This window comes from Cervus canadensis, chromosome 1 (assembly GCF_019320065.1).
Source record: "Cervus canadensis isolate Bull #8, Minnesota chromosome 1, ASM1932006v1, whole genome shotgun sequence".
NCBI classification, from domain to species: domain Eukaryota; kingdom Metazoa; phylum Chordata; class Mammalia; order Artiodactyla; family Cervidae; genus Cervus; species Cervus canadensis.
This window is the reverse complement of record NC_057386.1, coordinates 46702639-46717526: the sequence shown is the minus strand read 5'-3', so window position 1 is coordinate 46717526 and position 14888 is coordinate 46702639. Positions and strand designations below refer to the sequence as shown.

Here is a 14888-nt window from a genome sequence, read left to right as displayed (position 1 = left end):
TGTCGATCATGATCGTTCCCCAGTCTCAATGCCCAGGCAGAGCCTCAGAGCTCTGGTTTTGTCTAGAAGCTCTAGTCTGATGCTTGTGTGGGCTCTCCCATCCTGAGTCTCTAAGCCACCATGCCCACGCGGGCTCTCTTAGAGGGTCAGAGGCAGTGGATCCCTGAATGACAATTCCACCACAGATCGGGGCTCAGACTGCTGACTGACTGCCTCAGCACACTCATGGAGTCAAACATACCTGGTACAGTTTCCTACCAGACCCGAGGAACATCGGATGAGAAACTAAACAACCCCCCAGATGGGGTCGGGTGTGTGCCCCTATTTTATGTGTGCGCAGGGGGAAGGGCTTGAAAACCAAGGGGATGGGCAACCTTTTCTGAGAGCTCATTCCTCATGCTGAAGAGAGGCTGACTCCGAGAGGAAGCTCACATGCCCTCTTTAGAAAGGAGAGTGATCCCATCTGGAGCTCCAGAGAACAGGGCCTGTCTGTTGTGAAAATAGGTAGTTAGGGACTTTTAAAAATGCAAATTGCTGGACTGATCCTTAGAGTGATTATGGGCTATTGTACCAACAAGTCCTTAGGGACCCGCGCAGACAGATGACTGACACGTATACTACCCTATCAGGACCGAACATGGTGCCTCTTACGTTAATGGCTTTCCAAAGTGTGTGATTGTCTTTAGATAACATCTATGGGGAAAGTCAATATGTGGATGTACTGCCACAGTGAGGACTGACATCTAACATTTTCTTAAAGGAATCTTTGCCTTCCAAGGGTCAGAAAGTAGAGCGAACGTTGTGTTTGTATTTCACTTCCACGTCTTAGATAAAGAGTTGCACTGAGACAGGTCCCTAAATGCATCTTAGGAAGACGACAACAGTACCAGTGAATTACCTATATTAACTCATTTAATCCTCACAAGAGCCTGTTACAATCCCTGTTTTATGGTTAACACAACTGGGACCTGGAAGGGTTACGTAGATTGTTCAAGGTCACTCCGCTCAGAGTTGGCAAAGCCTGGACTCAAACCTGGCCAGTCTATTTAGTTTTTTTTGGTTTCACCGTGAGGCTTGTGGGATGTTAGTTCCCTGACCAGGGATGGAACCTGTGCTCCCTGCATTGGGAGCTCTGAGTCTTAACCACTGGACCTCCAGGGAAGTCCCCAGTCTGCCTCTTTAAGTTACGTGACAGTTACAAGGCAGCCAGAGCTGAAGAACCACCCCTTCCTTTCTCGAGCCTCTATGGCTGACTCACACATCGGAGAGTCATGGGCAAGGACGGAGAATGCAGTGCAGGTTCCTAGTGCTATAAGCCCCTGGGAGGGGCTCTGATACTGTACCCCCAAGAGTCACATTTCACGTTGTAGAGACACACAAAAGTATGTATTTGGAAACTGAGATCCAGAGAGGGCCTGATACCAAGTTTCAAAAGCAAGATTAGCAGAATTAGCCCCACTACAGGCCTAACACATAGCCCTAGCCACACTCACCATATAATTTACTTTTTCTTGGCAGATACAGTGGTACTAGGGACCTGGTCTCTCTAAAGGGAATGAGATGATTGGATATTTTCCCCCCTTAATGCAGAAGCTTTAAAATGCCTTAGCACAAGAAAATCATACATCACCTCTTGAATGAATCTATAATCCATCTATCAGACCATTGGCACATGCCTTACCTCCAGAGACAGTTGTTGTCTAGAGAACAAGTCATAAACTGCAATTCTGATTTCTTGGTATAAAGAGAGAGCTTTCACCACGTCTGGGCAGTGGATTGAGAACTGGCAGGCTCTAGTCTATATCCCTTATATTTCTCGGTCCTCCCGGCCTACTGACCACCTGACGTTACAGTGCACATAGAGCAGGGAGTGGAAGGAGAGGAAGTGGATCTGAAAGTCACTGCAAACGTCCCATGTCGCCTCGACTTAGGAGTTTATGACTCTACAAATTGTCACAGCCCATTAAGGGTCTTTTTTTCCAGTTTCCCAAGCACACAAGCTGCTGCCTTTGCCAAGCCAGCCTGACGCCCTTCTGGCAGGTAGCCTGTCACGTCCATCAAGTCCGTCCTTACCGCTCAGTGAGGTATTTTGAAGGATCTGCCCACCCACCACCTACTGTTTGAAGAACTGGGAACCCATGACCCCCTCCCTTGGGTGACATGAAAGAGCAGGCCCTTAGGAGCTTCTCTTATGTTATCACTCATGACATTTGGACAAAAAGTAAAATAACCACTGGGACGTCCCTGATGGGCTGGTGGCTGAGAGTCCGCCTGCCAATGCAGGGAACACAGGTTCGATCCCTGGTCGGGAAAGGTCCCACATGCCAAGGAGTAACTAAGCCACAACTACTGAGCCCGCGCACTGCAATTACTGAAGCCCCCTGCCTACAGCCAGTGCTGAGCAGCAAGAGAAGCCACCGCGAGAAGCTCAAGCCCCACAACGAGGAGCAGCCCCTGTTTGCTGCAACTAGAGAGGGCCCAGGCAGCAATGAAGACCCAGTGCAGCTTAAAGTAAAATAAACAAGTAAAACGACCAGACTACTTTCTCTTCTCAGGCCTTGTGGACACTGAGCCAGGGAACTGAGCGCACCTTGAATGAAACTCAGGGACGTGAAGGCTCATGTTCTGCGGCTGGTTCTAGTCTGTCGGTGGAATGAAGTTACTCTGCCTTCTACTGTTCCTGTCGTCCTATCTGTAAAATGGGCCTCATGCCACCAGCCCACCCAGAAAGCAACAAGGAGCCACACAGATGTTCTTAAGTTTCAAACAAAGTTATTCAGGCTGCCCCTATCACCAGCCCATCGCCTTGAGTTCAAATGTCAACTCTGCTTCTGCAATGCTTAAGAAAACTGGTTCCTGTATCTCTCCTCACCTGTGTAATATTCTGAATATTTCACACAGAACTACAGGCAGCAAAGAACAAGGCATTCAAGGAACGAGGATATACAAATACTCAGATCACAAGGACAGGGGGCCAAAGTACACATGTGGGGAGCACTTTCTGGTTGTGGAAAACAAAAGACAGAGTGGCAGAGGATGGAGCCCCTAAAAAGATGTGTAAGTGAACAGTGAAATCACTGAAAGGAAGAAACAGGAAACCGTGGGGATGATCATGTTTTATGAGCAGGTGACCACTGCCTGCTACAAAAAGAAATCCTTTAAAAGTAAGAGTCTTTGGAAGAGAGAGGTAGGAAGGGCTAAACTAATTAAAACCGGGTTGGCTAACGACGGGCAACACCACGTGGATGCTGAGATGGAGTGCAGCCATAAAAGCTTGACGTAGACACGCAGTGTATTAAGTTGGGAATGCGTGTCTTTCCAGCTTCCTTTCTATTAAAGGAACAAACAATTTACATGTGGCTGCGTTACAGAAGTGTGATATGTGGAGTGTCAACTCTTTCTCTTCACACCCAACTGTGTTCAGTCAAAGCAGAGACGGGGTGCAGGTGGGTGGGGAGGGGGAGGAGAAGAGTGGGGAGAAAGAAAGTTTTTAAAAAAATCTCTGCCTCAGCAAAAGTTTTCATTAAAATTTTAGACAAATGATCCCTGTGTCCTTCTCCCTTGCTGCCTGGGGCTCCATGCTATTTCTATGCAAATAACAACCTCGTGGTTTATATCTTATTATTTCCACCGGAGCTGCAGCGACATGACCTGAGACGTGTAAGAGGTGGGGGGGTGGGGGGGAGGTGGAGTTAGAAAGGAGAGAGAGAGAAAGAGAGAAGAGGAGAGAGAGAGATGAAGTGGGTGTTCACTCAAGTGTGAAAAAAATACTGTCAGGAGTGCGCGTCAAGAACAAAAAAAAAAATCGCAGGGATAACGTGTTTATTTCAGTACCACCCCCACCCCCAGCCCCCCCAACAATCCAGCACCTTTTAAAATTCATTGGGCATCGGGCGATCATGCACAATCCATCTGCTTTCACTTTATCATTTGCATTTCATGCCTCCTGGCTTTTGATGTGCTGATACTTTGATGCAGTCAGGAGACGCGCATTATCATTATTTCAATTTTCAAAGGGGTCAACGGGATCGGCACTTGCACACACAGATTTTTTTTTCCCTACAACCTCTGCATGCACCCCCCCTTCTGGCTCTTCGCTCTAATGTTTAACATAAAGGATGAAGACTCAGAAAGGTAGGGGTCAAATGTTTACAGTCTAAAGGCTCGCGTCCACCACCTACATTTACACAGGTACACGCGTATGACAGGCTAGATGGTCAGGGCGTGGGAAGGCTCTACGGGGCTCCAGACACACACAAAGACTTTCTCACACATGGAGACTCAGGGAAGCACACAGACACAAAGAGAGAGACTGGCGCTCAGGCAGGAAAAGACATGCACTCAGAGTGACCTGGACACACGCCCAGCGGATGCGAGACGCAGATTCCTACAGAAGAAAAGGCAGGCGTGCAGGGCGGTAGCGGTGCACACAAAGACACGATGTGCACACGCAGGAAGGCGGAGGGGGCCGCCGGAGAGCCTGGCTCCTGTCTAGTCCCCTTCTTCATACCTGAGAGGCACAGGGGCAGACAGGACATTTTAATGAATTTGCACGAAATCGGGGGTCTGCCAGCTCCATGGCTCCATGTAAGAGGATAGCGAAGCAGTCAGGGCAGGGTTAGGTAACCCCTCTAACTGATCACTCATACAAAAGATCATATCCTTCTGGAAATGAGCATTGTAGGGGAAGTTACAGCTGCAGCCTCACTATCTCTTCCCTACAACTAGCCTTCTTCTTTAACCAGCAGCCCTGCAGGCTAAGAGGAAGATGAATATAATGAATTTGATCACAGCAATTCAACCAGATTTTAAGAAAACAAAACAAAATCCCTAATGCTTTCTTTGCAGCATGATTGAAATTCAACTACCAAGCTTTCAGGAAAAAACAAACAAACCCCCCAGCAGCAGTGAGAACAACACGACAACAGTGACAACACCTTTGCCTTTTGGAAGAGTCTTTCAGTATCAGGGAAAAAATAAGAAACTCAGTGTGACAAGACCCTTTTCAGAAATTAGCTCTTTGTTCAGGTAGAGGAACATTATAGAAATGTAGGTGTCTTCGTTACATTGGATCCTCACAGATAATGGTACCTACAGTTCTCTTCAGCATGCATCAATATCTCATTCTAAGAAAAAGGATCCAGAAGAACAACTTTTTTTAAAACGTTAAGACTCTCAGCCAGTTTCATTCAGAGCAATAATCTCCTTCAGTAGAGACAGTTCACAATCTTTATTTCCAGGCTACTCTCTAAAGAAAGAGCAGGACATCCAGGTCGGCCACTGTGAGCACTGCTCTGCTTTCCTTGGAGAGAAAGGCAAACCCAGAGAAGGATACGGAGTTCACATGGATGCAGAGAGCAAGCTTATCACCTCACACCATTCTCATTTCTGTCGTCCCCCAAAGTTAACTGGGCTGGCGGCAGTGTCAGCTTGCTCTAACTGGGGATGATAGGCTAGGACACTTAACTCCAATCCTTCCACGTGGAAGTCAAGGCTGGATCCTAAAAAAAAAGTTTGTGCAAGTCTAATACACGACTTAGCACATGTGTAATTCCCCAAGTTCAATCCTCAAACCAAGTTAAGAGAGAGGAAAAGGTAACTGGAACTGCAGTGCAGGCCAGTGCTTTGCGCCAAGTTCTAGGTGCTTTTACCTATGTTGTCTCATTTGATGTTTACAGCATCATTTAAAGGTGGAAATTATTACCCATCTTTGACAGATAAAGAAAGATGAGAGGTTATGTGAGTTGTATGAGGTCAGTCAGCCAGCCTTAGACTATTACATATTCCTAGCTTTGGAGAGAAAATAATTTTCCTATGCCTGCAAAGAAGGGGGAACTACATGGTCCTTTGTAATATGCAGGTATTCTTAGGTACTGAGGTCACTGTAAGAGTGAAAACTATCTATTTTTTTCCCTTTGTGGAAAAGCCACTATGAACTTGGATTGAAAAGGCACAAGCATTTCTTTGGGGAAAGTAAATGTCCATGTCATACTCTTTTCTTAGCAATCCATCCATGCATCCACCTGCCTACTTCCCATTCAACATTTACCAAGTACTTACTTACCTATAAGGCACCACATCTTAAGTGCTCCTTTTCAGAGGTACTTTCACAAATTTCTCAAAATATTAAAACCTGATACCCTTGCCATGTTCAGAGGATGTTTCATAGGTATAGATCTCACATTGCTTGCTCACAGATGAGAAAAAGGGAGGGAGGACAGAACAGAAGCAGTCAATGAAATGTGATCTTTCTAGAAAGACATCAGAATATAAACTCTTTGCAGCAGGAGATATATATGGTTTGTTTCTTAACATATCCACAGGGCTTGGAATAGTGTCAGGCACACAGTAGGTACTCATAACACTCATTATGTCAAATGAATGAATAGGCAGAGAAAACAGAGAGAGGAGAAGGGAGAGACTGAGGAAGGCGTGGGCTGAATATCTTCCCCCACCAATCAAGACCTAGAATTAAGAATTCACAACAGTCTTTGAAAAGCTTCACACACTTCTTCCAAACCCTAGAAACTTACTTTGTTGAGGGCCCCAGCTCCTGTCAGGATTAAGTGAGAATTTTCGACCTGGATGGTTCTCTGTCCCAGTCGGACAAGGTAAGCCCCAATCCCAATGGCCCTGCATGTAACCTTAAAAAAAGAATAAATTCGACATGTCACATATTTATGTTCCCTCCCAAGCTGTAAGAATTAAGGTATAGGTACAAAAAATTCACATTAACAGAAGTTTGCTTTTTTTTTTAAGATAGGAAAACTGTTTGATTAAATAACAATACAAAAACACAATTTCCTGGTTAAAGCCAAGAAGGTACAGAATTCACTCAATGATTCAAGTAACAGTTAAAGGGTCTCAGACCCTTTACTTCTCTTACACGTTTGCCTGCCCCACAGACGTGTAGCATCCACACTAGAGGTATGAAAAAGGAAACTAGTTAAGAGGAAAAGAAATTTAAGCTGTTAATACTGTGTAGAATATTTGAGAAATAAGAAGTTAAACTAAAGGCTAACACAAGTTAGTTTTATCTGGGGAATCCAATTATGTACATTATCCTATTGTCCTACTACTATGCACAATTAAAATCAAATTGCAGATTTACAATTTTAAAGAAATGCTCCTGGGGCTTCCCTGGTGGCACAGAGATAGGAATCCGCCTGCCAGTGCAGGAGACACAGGTTCGATCCCTGGTCTGGGAAGATCCCACATGCCATGGGGCAACTAAGTCTGTGCTCCAGAGCCCAGGGTACTGCAAATACTGAAGCCCGCACACCCTGGAACCCGTGGTCCACAACAAGAGAAGCCACCATAAGAAGAATCCTGCACCGCAATTAGAGAGTGGCTCCCACCCGCTGCAAGTAAAAAGCACACTCAGCCACAACGACCCAGCACTGCCAATAAATCAAATTTTTTTTTTTTTTAAAGAAATGCTCTCATTTGAGGCTGAACAGCAGTGACGGTGGAAAAAGCAAATCCTAGTCACAGCCAGCTCTCCAAAAATCTCACCCTCGGCCAAGATTTACCAGGCTGATGGTGATGATCTCGTCGTAGGCCAACGAGGATTCCCCAGCAATCATTCCAGAACCTCGAAGGTTCTCTGCTCCAAGTCCTTCTTCCTTCCCAATGATGTCAGTTATCTTGTACCTGGTGGACAGAGCCATGCCAAATTAGACAGGTTAAACACGGTAACAACAATCCATTAACAGAATAACCACCACTGATAGGCTGTTAAAGCATACTGAACTCTTATATTTAACACCAGAGCTCTGTACATTTTTTATACTCTTCATTCATATATCTTTCCTTCTTAGCTTGGTGCCTATTTTGTCTGGAAGCAATATGGTATAGCGGAAAGAGCAAAACCTGAAACTAAGTAGACAGGTTTAAATCCCTGCTCTGACACACACATCAGTGTGACTCTAGGGATAAGGTAACTTGGGTAAGATGGGAATTAGAGTGCATCCACTTCTGAGAGCTGAGTCGAGTTAAATTAAGCAGCAATGAGAGGGTTTGACACATAGATGGCGCTCCAGTGTCAGAAGACCTCTTCCTTTCTAGGACACGTCTCTACAATCAGCCACAGCCATTAAATCACGCATTTTAGATGAATGTTACCTAGGAATTTTAAAAAAAAAAAAAATCCAGAGGCACAGTGAGAACAGTTTCTCAAGTTCCAAATCCTTTCTCTTTCCAAACAAGCATGAAGGGAAGGTCAACACAGTGCACTCTATCCCTGCTCCTTGGAAAGTACCCAGTGTATATATGAGAGTTCCTGACACAGTCCTCTGGAGGGGCAGGGGGAATGTGTGCAAAAGTGAAATGCTGGGCAAGTTGTCCAGAAAGCAGCCTGTGGATCCAAGGGGAACCACTCACGGGTCTTCTCAGTGGGAGATTAGAAGTGATAGCTGATAATGCGAAATGGGAGATGGGGAATGCAGCTAATAAAGGAAAAATACAAAGTGGGACATAGAGATGGGCATATGTTATTTATTGTTCCACGTGTGCCCAGAAGGTTTGGCACTGGGCACAGTCTTAGAAACTGAAATAATAAATAAATGTCTCATAGTGGCTCTTAAACTATTTTTTTTTTTTTTTGCCCCCATATTTCTCTGTTCCTTTACTTCCAGCCTTCCACCAATTCCTTTTCTTTGCCCTCGCTGTTGTTCTGTGGCTTTGTGTTTCTGCTTCCTGGATTCCCAGTAATTCCTTCTCCCAGTTACTCCTTTGGCTTTGTATCTAGACTCTAGATTCCAGACTTATGTTACAGGTAAAGTTAATCTGCGTTAATGGGTAATGAGTCACAGTAATTTGGTGGTGGGGGAGGGGGTTATGTGTTCTTTTTATAAGGCCCACATGCCATATAGTCACACATACTCATGGGCCCAGCCAGCCTTCCTTGCAAAGCAGATCTTTTCCCTCCTAAGGAGTGCATACTGTTTCACAGGTGTTTATGATTTGTTAAATGACATCTTTTCCTATTGCATCACATGAAAGAGAATAAAAAATTTCCCATTTTCTGCTCTATGATCTAAGTCTTCTACCTTTAAGACTATCATTCTTTAAAGTAGTACCAGGGACTTCCCTGGAGATCCAGTGGTTAAGACTCTGTGTTTTCACTGCAAGGAGCACAGTCAGGGAACTAGATGCTGCATGTCACATCACACGGCCAAAAAACAAAAAAGGTAGTACCACATTTTGATGTTACTTTAATAAAAACCTTTGTGCAACGTAATACAATTACAAAAGATTTATGTGTGTCATTTTTGATCCTCACAACAGTACAGTGTGATAAGGAATATCATCTCCATTATCATAGATAATAACAGCCAGGATCTGTGATTGCTTACTATGTGCTCAGTACTGTGCCCATAAGGGCTTCACATACATAAGCTCACTTGATTCTTCTTCATACAGATGAGGAAACTAAAGCTCAGAGAAGAAAACTGACTTATTTTAACAAAAGCAATATACAAAAATCAAGTCTTCTGACATACCAGTAACAAAGAGTTAAAAAATACAATGGTGGGGGTGGGGTGGGAATCCTGTTCAGAGTAGCAAGAAAAAAGTGCAAAACATATAGAGTTATTTAAAAAATGGCAAAATCCCACAATACCTACACTGTACACCAAGAAATCCTGGGATGGGTGCCACAGTGAACCCTCAGGGGCACTGAAGGACATTTCAAATTTTTGAGAGAAATACTATGTGATATCTGTTGGCTCCCATGTGAACTACTAGTTTCAAGCAGTTCATGGTTTAACACTAGGTAGTGCTATATTCCTTCTGACAATCTTTGCAAAGCTGGGTTTTCAGTTTTGAAGGTGGTGCGGGGTGGAGGGAGTTCTACACAAAAATCAGTGCAGAACAAGATGTGAGGGTGGCTATGTCCAAGCTGATTCTAAGATCTGCAACGTCGTACAGATGCAAATATCCCATAAGTAAGTAACTGCAATAATTTAAGAATGAAATAAAAAAATTTTCTGTTGTGATATGTATTATACAGTTGACTCTTGAACAATAACCATAGTTAGGGGCATCAACCCTCAGTAGGTGAAAATTCAAGTATCACTTATAGTTGGTGCTTGATTATTAACACATGGTTCTTCCATGTCTATAAACAGATTCAACCAACCACAGATGGTATAGTACTGTTGCATTTACTGTTGAAAATGTCCATGTAGAAGTGGACTCAAGAAATTCAAACCCATGTTGTTCACAGCATAAATACTTATGAAGCTCTCTGGGTCTGACTACTCAATAATCAGAAATACCAGCTATATCTTTTTGCCTAAAGCTGCTATGAAAAAATTACGGAGACAATACGGGTGCTGTGAACCAAAAAAGACTGGGACCTTCTGGCATAACCTATGTGAAGAAAACTATAAAACTTCAAATATACACTTAAATAATTAGAAAAACACACCATATATCTTGTTGGGAAGAATTAATATTATGAAGCACTCAGATCTTCCTAAATTAATTTATAAACCTAATGCAACTCAGATCAAAATCATTATGGGAGGTTTGGGGGAATTAAAAAAAAATGAGCCTATATGTAAAAAGACAAAAATAATTAATAAAATTTTGGGGAAAAATTAAGAATGTGAGGAACCCTAGGCCATTACAACAGTTAAAACTGTGTGGCATTAGTCCAAGAATAAATAGAACAAAAAACAGAATATAAAGCCTGGTAATTGAGTTAAGATTATTATAAAAGTGAAGAAAGTATGAATTATTCAATAAGATCCTGGAGCAACTGATTAACATTCTGGAAAATACTTTCAGATAGATTATAAAAATGTTCAACCTCACTGGTGATCAAAAAATACCAGTTAAAATAACAATTGCCATTTTCATCCTATTTTATTGACAATAATCAATGTTGGCAAGGGTGGAGAACAATTAAACAGGGTGAACAAGCACTACATATACTGCTCATGGGAATGCAGCTCTTGAGAGGACAATTTGAAATTATTAAAAAAAAATTTTTTTTAAATGGATATACTTTTTGACTACTAATTCTACTTTTAGAAATTAACACAAAGTAAATAACCAGAGCTATTCCTCAAAGTTTACATAAAAGAATGATCAGTTCAGGGTATAGCAGTAAAAATTAGAATTGTCTGAATGCTCAAATATGATACATTAATTATAAAGATTTATATGAAGCCATTAAATATCATATTCTCAAATAATATTGTAAGAATATAAAAAGTTCCCCCCCAAATAATTTTTAGTGGCAAGAATTACAAAAGACCTTTTCTATTATGACCCCAATTATGTAGGAAAAAAGATGTATATACATATGACAGAAAGTATATAATATATATTAATAATGGTGATCTCTTGGTAGGACTATAGCTGGTTTTTACTTTTTCTTCATAATTGTTTGTATGTTCCAACTTTTCAAATGAATATAATAAACAATTCTAAAGCCTCAATGAATAACTTTGCCTTTTAGCTAGTTAAGTGGTAGAGCGGAGATACCTAAGGCTTCTAGGTTATGCAACAAGCAATCTTCATTGCTCAAGGTCATGATCAGCAGGACAGTGAGAAAAAAATGATCATATTCTCCTGTTTTGAATCCACAGCCAACTTATTCTGATAGATAATACCTACCTGGATTCTCCTTCATCTTCCACATGTTCACAATGGACAGAGTTGAGAGCACTGACTCTCTTGTAATCTTGAGGGGTCAGATATAAATATTTGTATCCCTGTGGGAAGCACAGATAGTTTTTAATCCATTATTTGCCATCACCACATGACCCGAAGACCCAGCAAAGCCCATATGATGCAGCTTGTTCTAAGCTAGCTTTAAATCGCCAAATCATGGCTTAGAGTTACTGTCTCATAGAATACTAGCATTGAGAATGCTCCTTTGAAAGATGGAGGTGTCTGTTTCTGTATCATTGTATCCTTGAAATTAGGTATCTTACAGCTGCAACTTTAGGTACTGATACATTCCACTCATTTCCTTTTCATCAAGGTTAAAGGGTCATTCTCTAATCTTAGGTGATATCTCCATTAAAAATATCAACACAAAATTAAAGCTTTATATGAATTACTATTCATCATTTTCTCACAATGGTACCATCGTACCATCAAAATATAGATGGGTCAAGGATAATTGACAGCATCACAAAACTGGAGTATTCGATCTTAAAATCAGATGTCTATGCAGTGCTAATGATCAGTAAACACTAAGCTTGTACCTTTTGTTTTTTTAAATAAACATTTTATTTTTTAAATAAAAAAGCAAAAAAAAACTTGTTTTAAAATAATCCCTACGTACATTAAAAAAAATCATACTAACATTTCATAATTGGCTTATTTTTATACATACATATGCACACTCACACACAGAGTTACTTAATACACGTATTCACCTTAAGTGAATGAGTCACTCAGACCAAAAAACAAAAAAAAAGCAAGCAGAGACAAACACTTAAAATACTATGAGAAACTATGTCCGCTGTTTAACTGAATTTGTCCCACAACGAGCACAACATGTCAGAGACATGAATTTGAATTTGCCACCGATCCTGCCTGACTCTTGCTGAGGAAGCACGGAGTGTCAGCAGTGTGTCCGTCACCAACATTTATTGGGCGCCTGTTACATGGAAGGCACGGGAAAAACAGGAAGGGACGAAAAGGGGAAAAGTTTCTGGCGTTACACAACTTATCTTCTAGTAGGAGATACAGAAAGTACACAAAATAAGTAAGTTAAATATACGATGTTAATGGGAATAACGTTTGAGGGGAAAAAAATAAAATAGACGGAGGAGACAGGACAGCTGGGAGAGTTGACCTTCTAGAAGAACAGCCAGGGAAGGCTTTGCTGAAAATGTCATTTGAGCCAATACCTGAAGAGCTGTGGCAGTGAGATATGGGGGTATCTGGCGGAAAAGCACTCCAGGCAGAAGGAACCACAAGCGTGAAAGTGCCAAGTGTGCCCAGCAGGCTCAAGACAGAGCGAGGGGGTGGAGGAACCACGGTGTAGGACGAGGCGGGAGCGGACGAGAGCGGGGGGCCCTGGGGGCCAACCTAGGAGGGACTTGCCGGCAACTGCAGGGTTTCTGGCCCTCACGTGAGTTAGCTGGGAAGCCTTTAAAGGGTCTTAATCACAGCAAAGTTTGGAGTCGCGATCTGATTTACATTTAACTGGATCATTCCACTTTCCTTCCTTTCCGTTTTTATTTTTGGTCGTGCTGGGTCTTCGTTGCCACGCTGGCTTTTCTCTGGTTGCAGCAAGCAGGGGCTACTCTTCAGCTGCGGCGCATGGCCTTCTCATTGCATGGCTTCTCTTGTGGAGCAGGGGCTCTGGGGCGTGCGGGCTGCAGTGGTTGCAGCTCCCGGGCTCTAGAGCACAGGCGCAATAGTCATGGTGCACGGGCTGAGCTGCGCTGCCGCATGTGGGATCTTCCCGGACCAGGGATTGAACCTGTGTCTCCTGCACTGGCAGGCAGATTCTTTACCACCGAGCCACCAGGGAAGCCCTCCACTTTCTGTTGAGACTAGACTTTGGGTAGGGGCAGGGGCAAGGCCAGAAGCAGGAAGGTCAATGAGACGCGACCGCAATAAACGCAGTAAGAGATGACAGGGGCCTAGACCCCTGTGCAGCAGCGGAAGTGGTCAGAGGGGGTTGCGTTCCGGGTATATCTTGCAGGTTTGGATGTACACGTGATTCACTGACAGGGACGATGTGCGATGTGAGAAAGACAGGCCAAGCATTATTCTAAGATCTGTTACATAAACAGAAGAATAGAAGTTTCATTTACTGAGCTAGAGAAGACTGTAGGAAGAACAAATGCAAGGAGGATGACTAGAATCTGCGGTGAGGCAGATGTGCAGGTAGAGAGATTGAGTCCAGACAGATGAATCTGAAGTTCAGGGGTAGGATACCAATTTAGAAGTTCATCAGTTTATAGATGGAATTTAAATCTTGAGGACTGAGTGAGATGACCAAGGGTAGGTGAATAGAGAAAAGAGGAGAGGGTCCAGGGACTAAGTCTTAAAACACTTTTTTTCTTTCTACCTCACCTTCTATAAAAGCTATCTTGCCAAAGCACCAGGTGAGGTGACTCTGGGCCCTGATGGGGTCGAGGCTGGGAGATCCTGGACTTGGTTCTGCCACAGCCTTCGTGACCCTGATATCTATCTCCACTCACATTTTAAAAAATAATTTGAGAAATCTGAGATAAAATTCACATTAACATAAAATGGCCATTGTACAGTGTACAATTCAGTAGTTTCTAGTATATTCAGATGTTGTGCAACCACCACCACTATCTAATTCCAGGATATTTCTATCACCCCAAAAGAAACCCTGTACTTAATAATGAAAGTGAAAGTCACTCAGTCGTGTCCTACTCTTTGTGACCCCATGGACTACATAGTCCATGGAATTCTCCAGGCCAGAAGACTGGAGTGGGTAGCCATTCCCTTCTCCAGGGGATCTTCCCAATGCGGGGATCAAACGCAGGGCTCCTACATTGCAGGCAGATTCTTTACTAGCTGAGCCACAAGGGAAGCCCAAGAATACTGCAGTGGGTAGCCTATCCCTTCTCCAGCAGATCTTCCCAACCCAGTAATTGAACTAGGGTCTCCTGCATTGCAGGCAGGTTCTTTACCAGCTGAGCTGCCAGGGAAGCCCAAGTACTTAAGAGTGGTCATCAACAATTCTCATACACTTTTGAAATGAATTTTACTGAAGCATAATTTACAGGCAACAAAATCCATCAGTTTTAAGTGTTGTAGTTTGATGAATTCTGACAAATGTATACACTTGTGCATATTTGCCATTACAATCAAAATATAGAATATTTCCATCATCCCCTGACACTCTTAAAATGTAAAAGGCAGCAAAGGAAACTGAG

At 42.9% G+C, this 14888-nt stretch overlaps 1 protein-coding gene across 8 annotated transcripts in view; it reads right to left on the bottom strand.

The window, feature by feature from the left end:
* The window catches only part of ACACA (acetyl-CoA carboxylase alpha), a 274450-nt gene that overhangs the window by 54634 nt on the left and 204928 nt on the right, over positions 1-14888 (bottom strand). For all 8 annotated transcript variants that reach the window (XM_043481750.1, XM_043481768.1, XM_043481775.1 and 5 more), the window contains 3 exons: positions 11629-11726; positions 7533-7653; positions 6534-6644 (listed from right to left, as the gene is read on the bottom strand). In XM_043481750.1, the coding sequence (XP_043337685.1) occupies positions 6534-6644; positions 7533-7653; positions 11629-11726 (330 nt within the window). The remainder of the gene's footprint in view (positions 1-6533; positions 6645-7532; positions 7654-11628; positions 11727-14888) is intronic.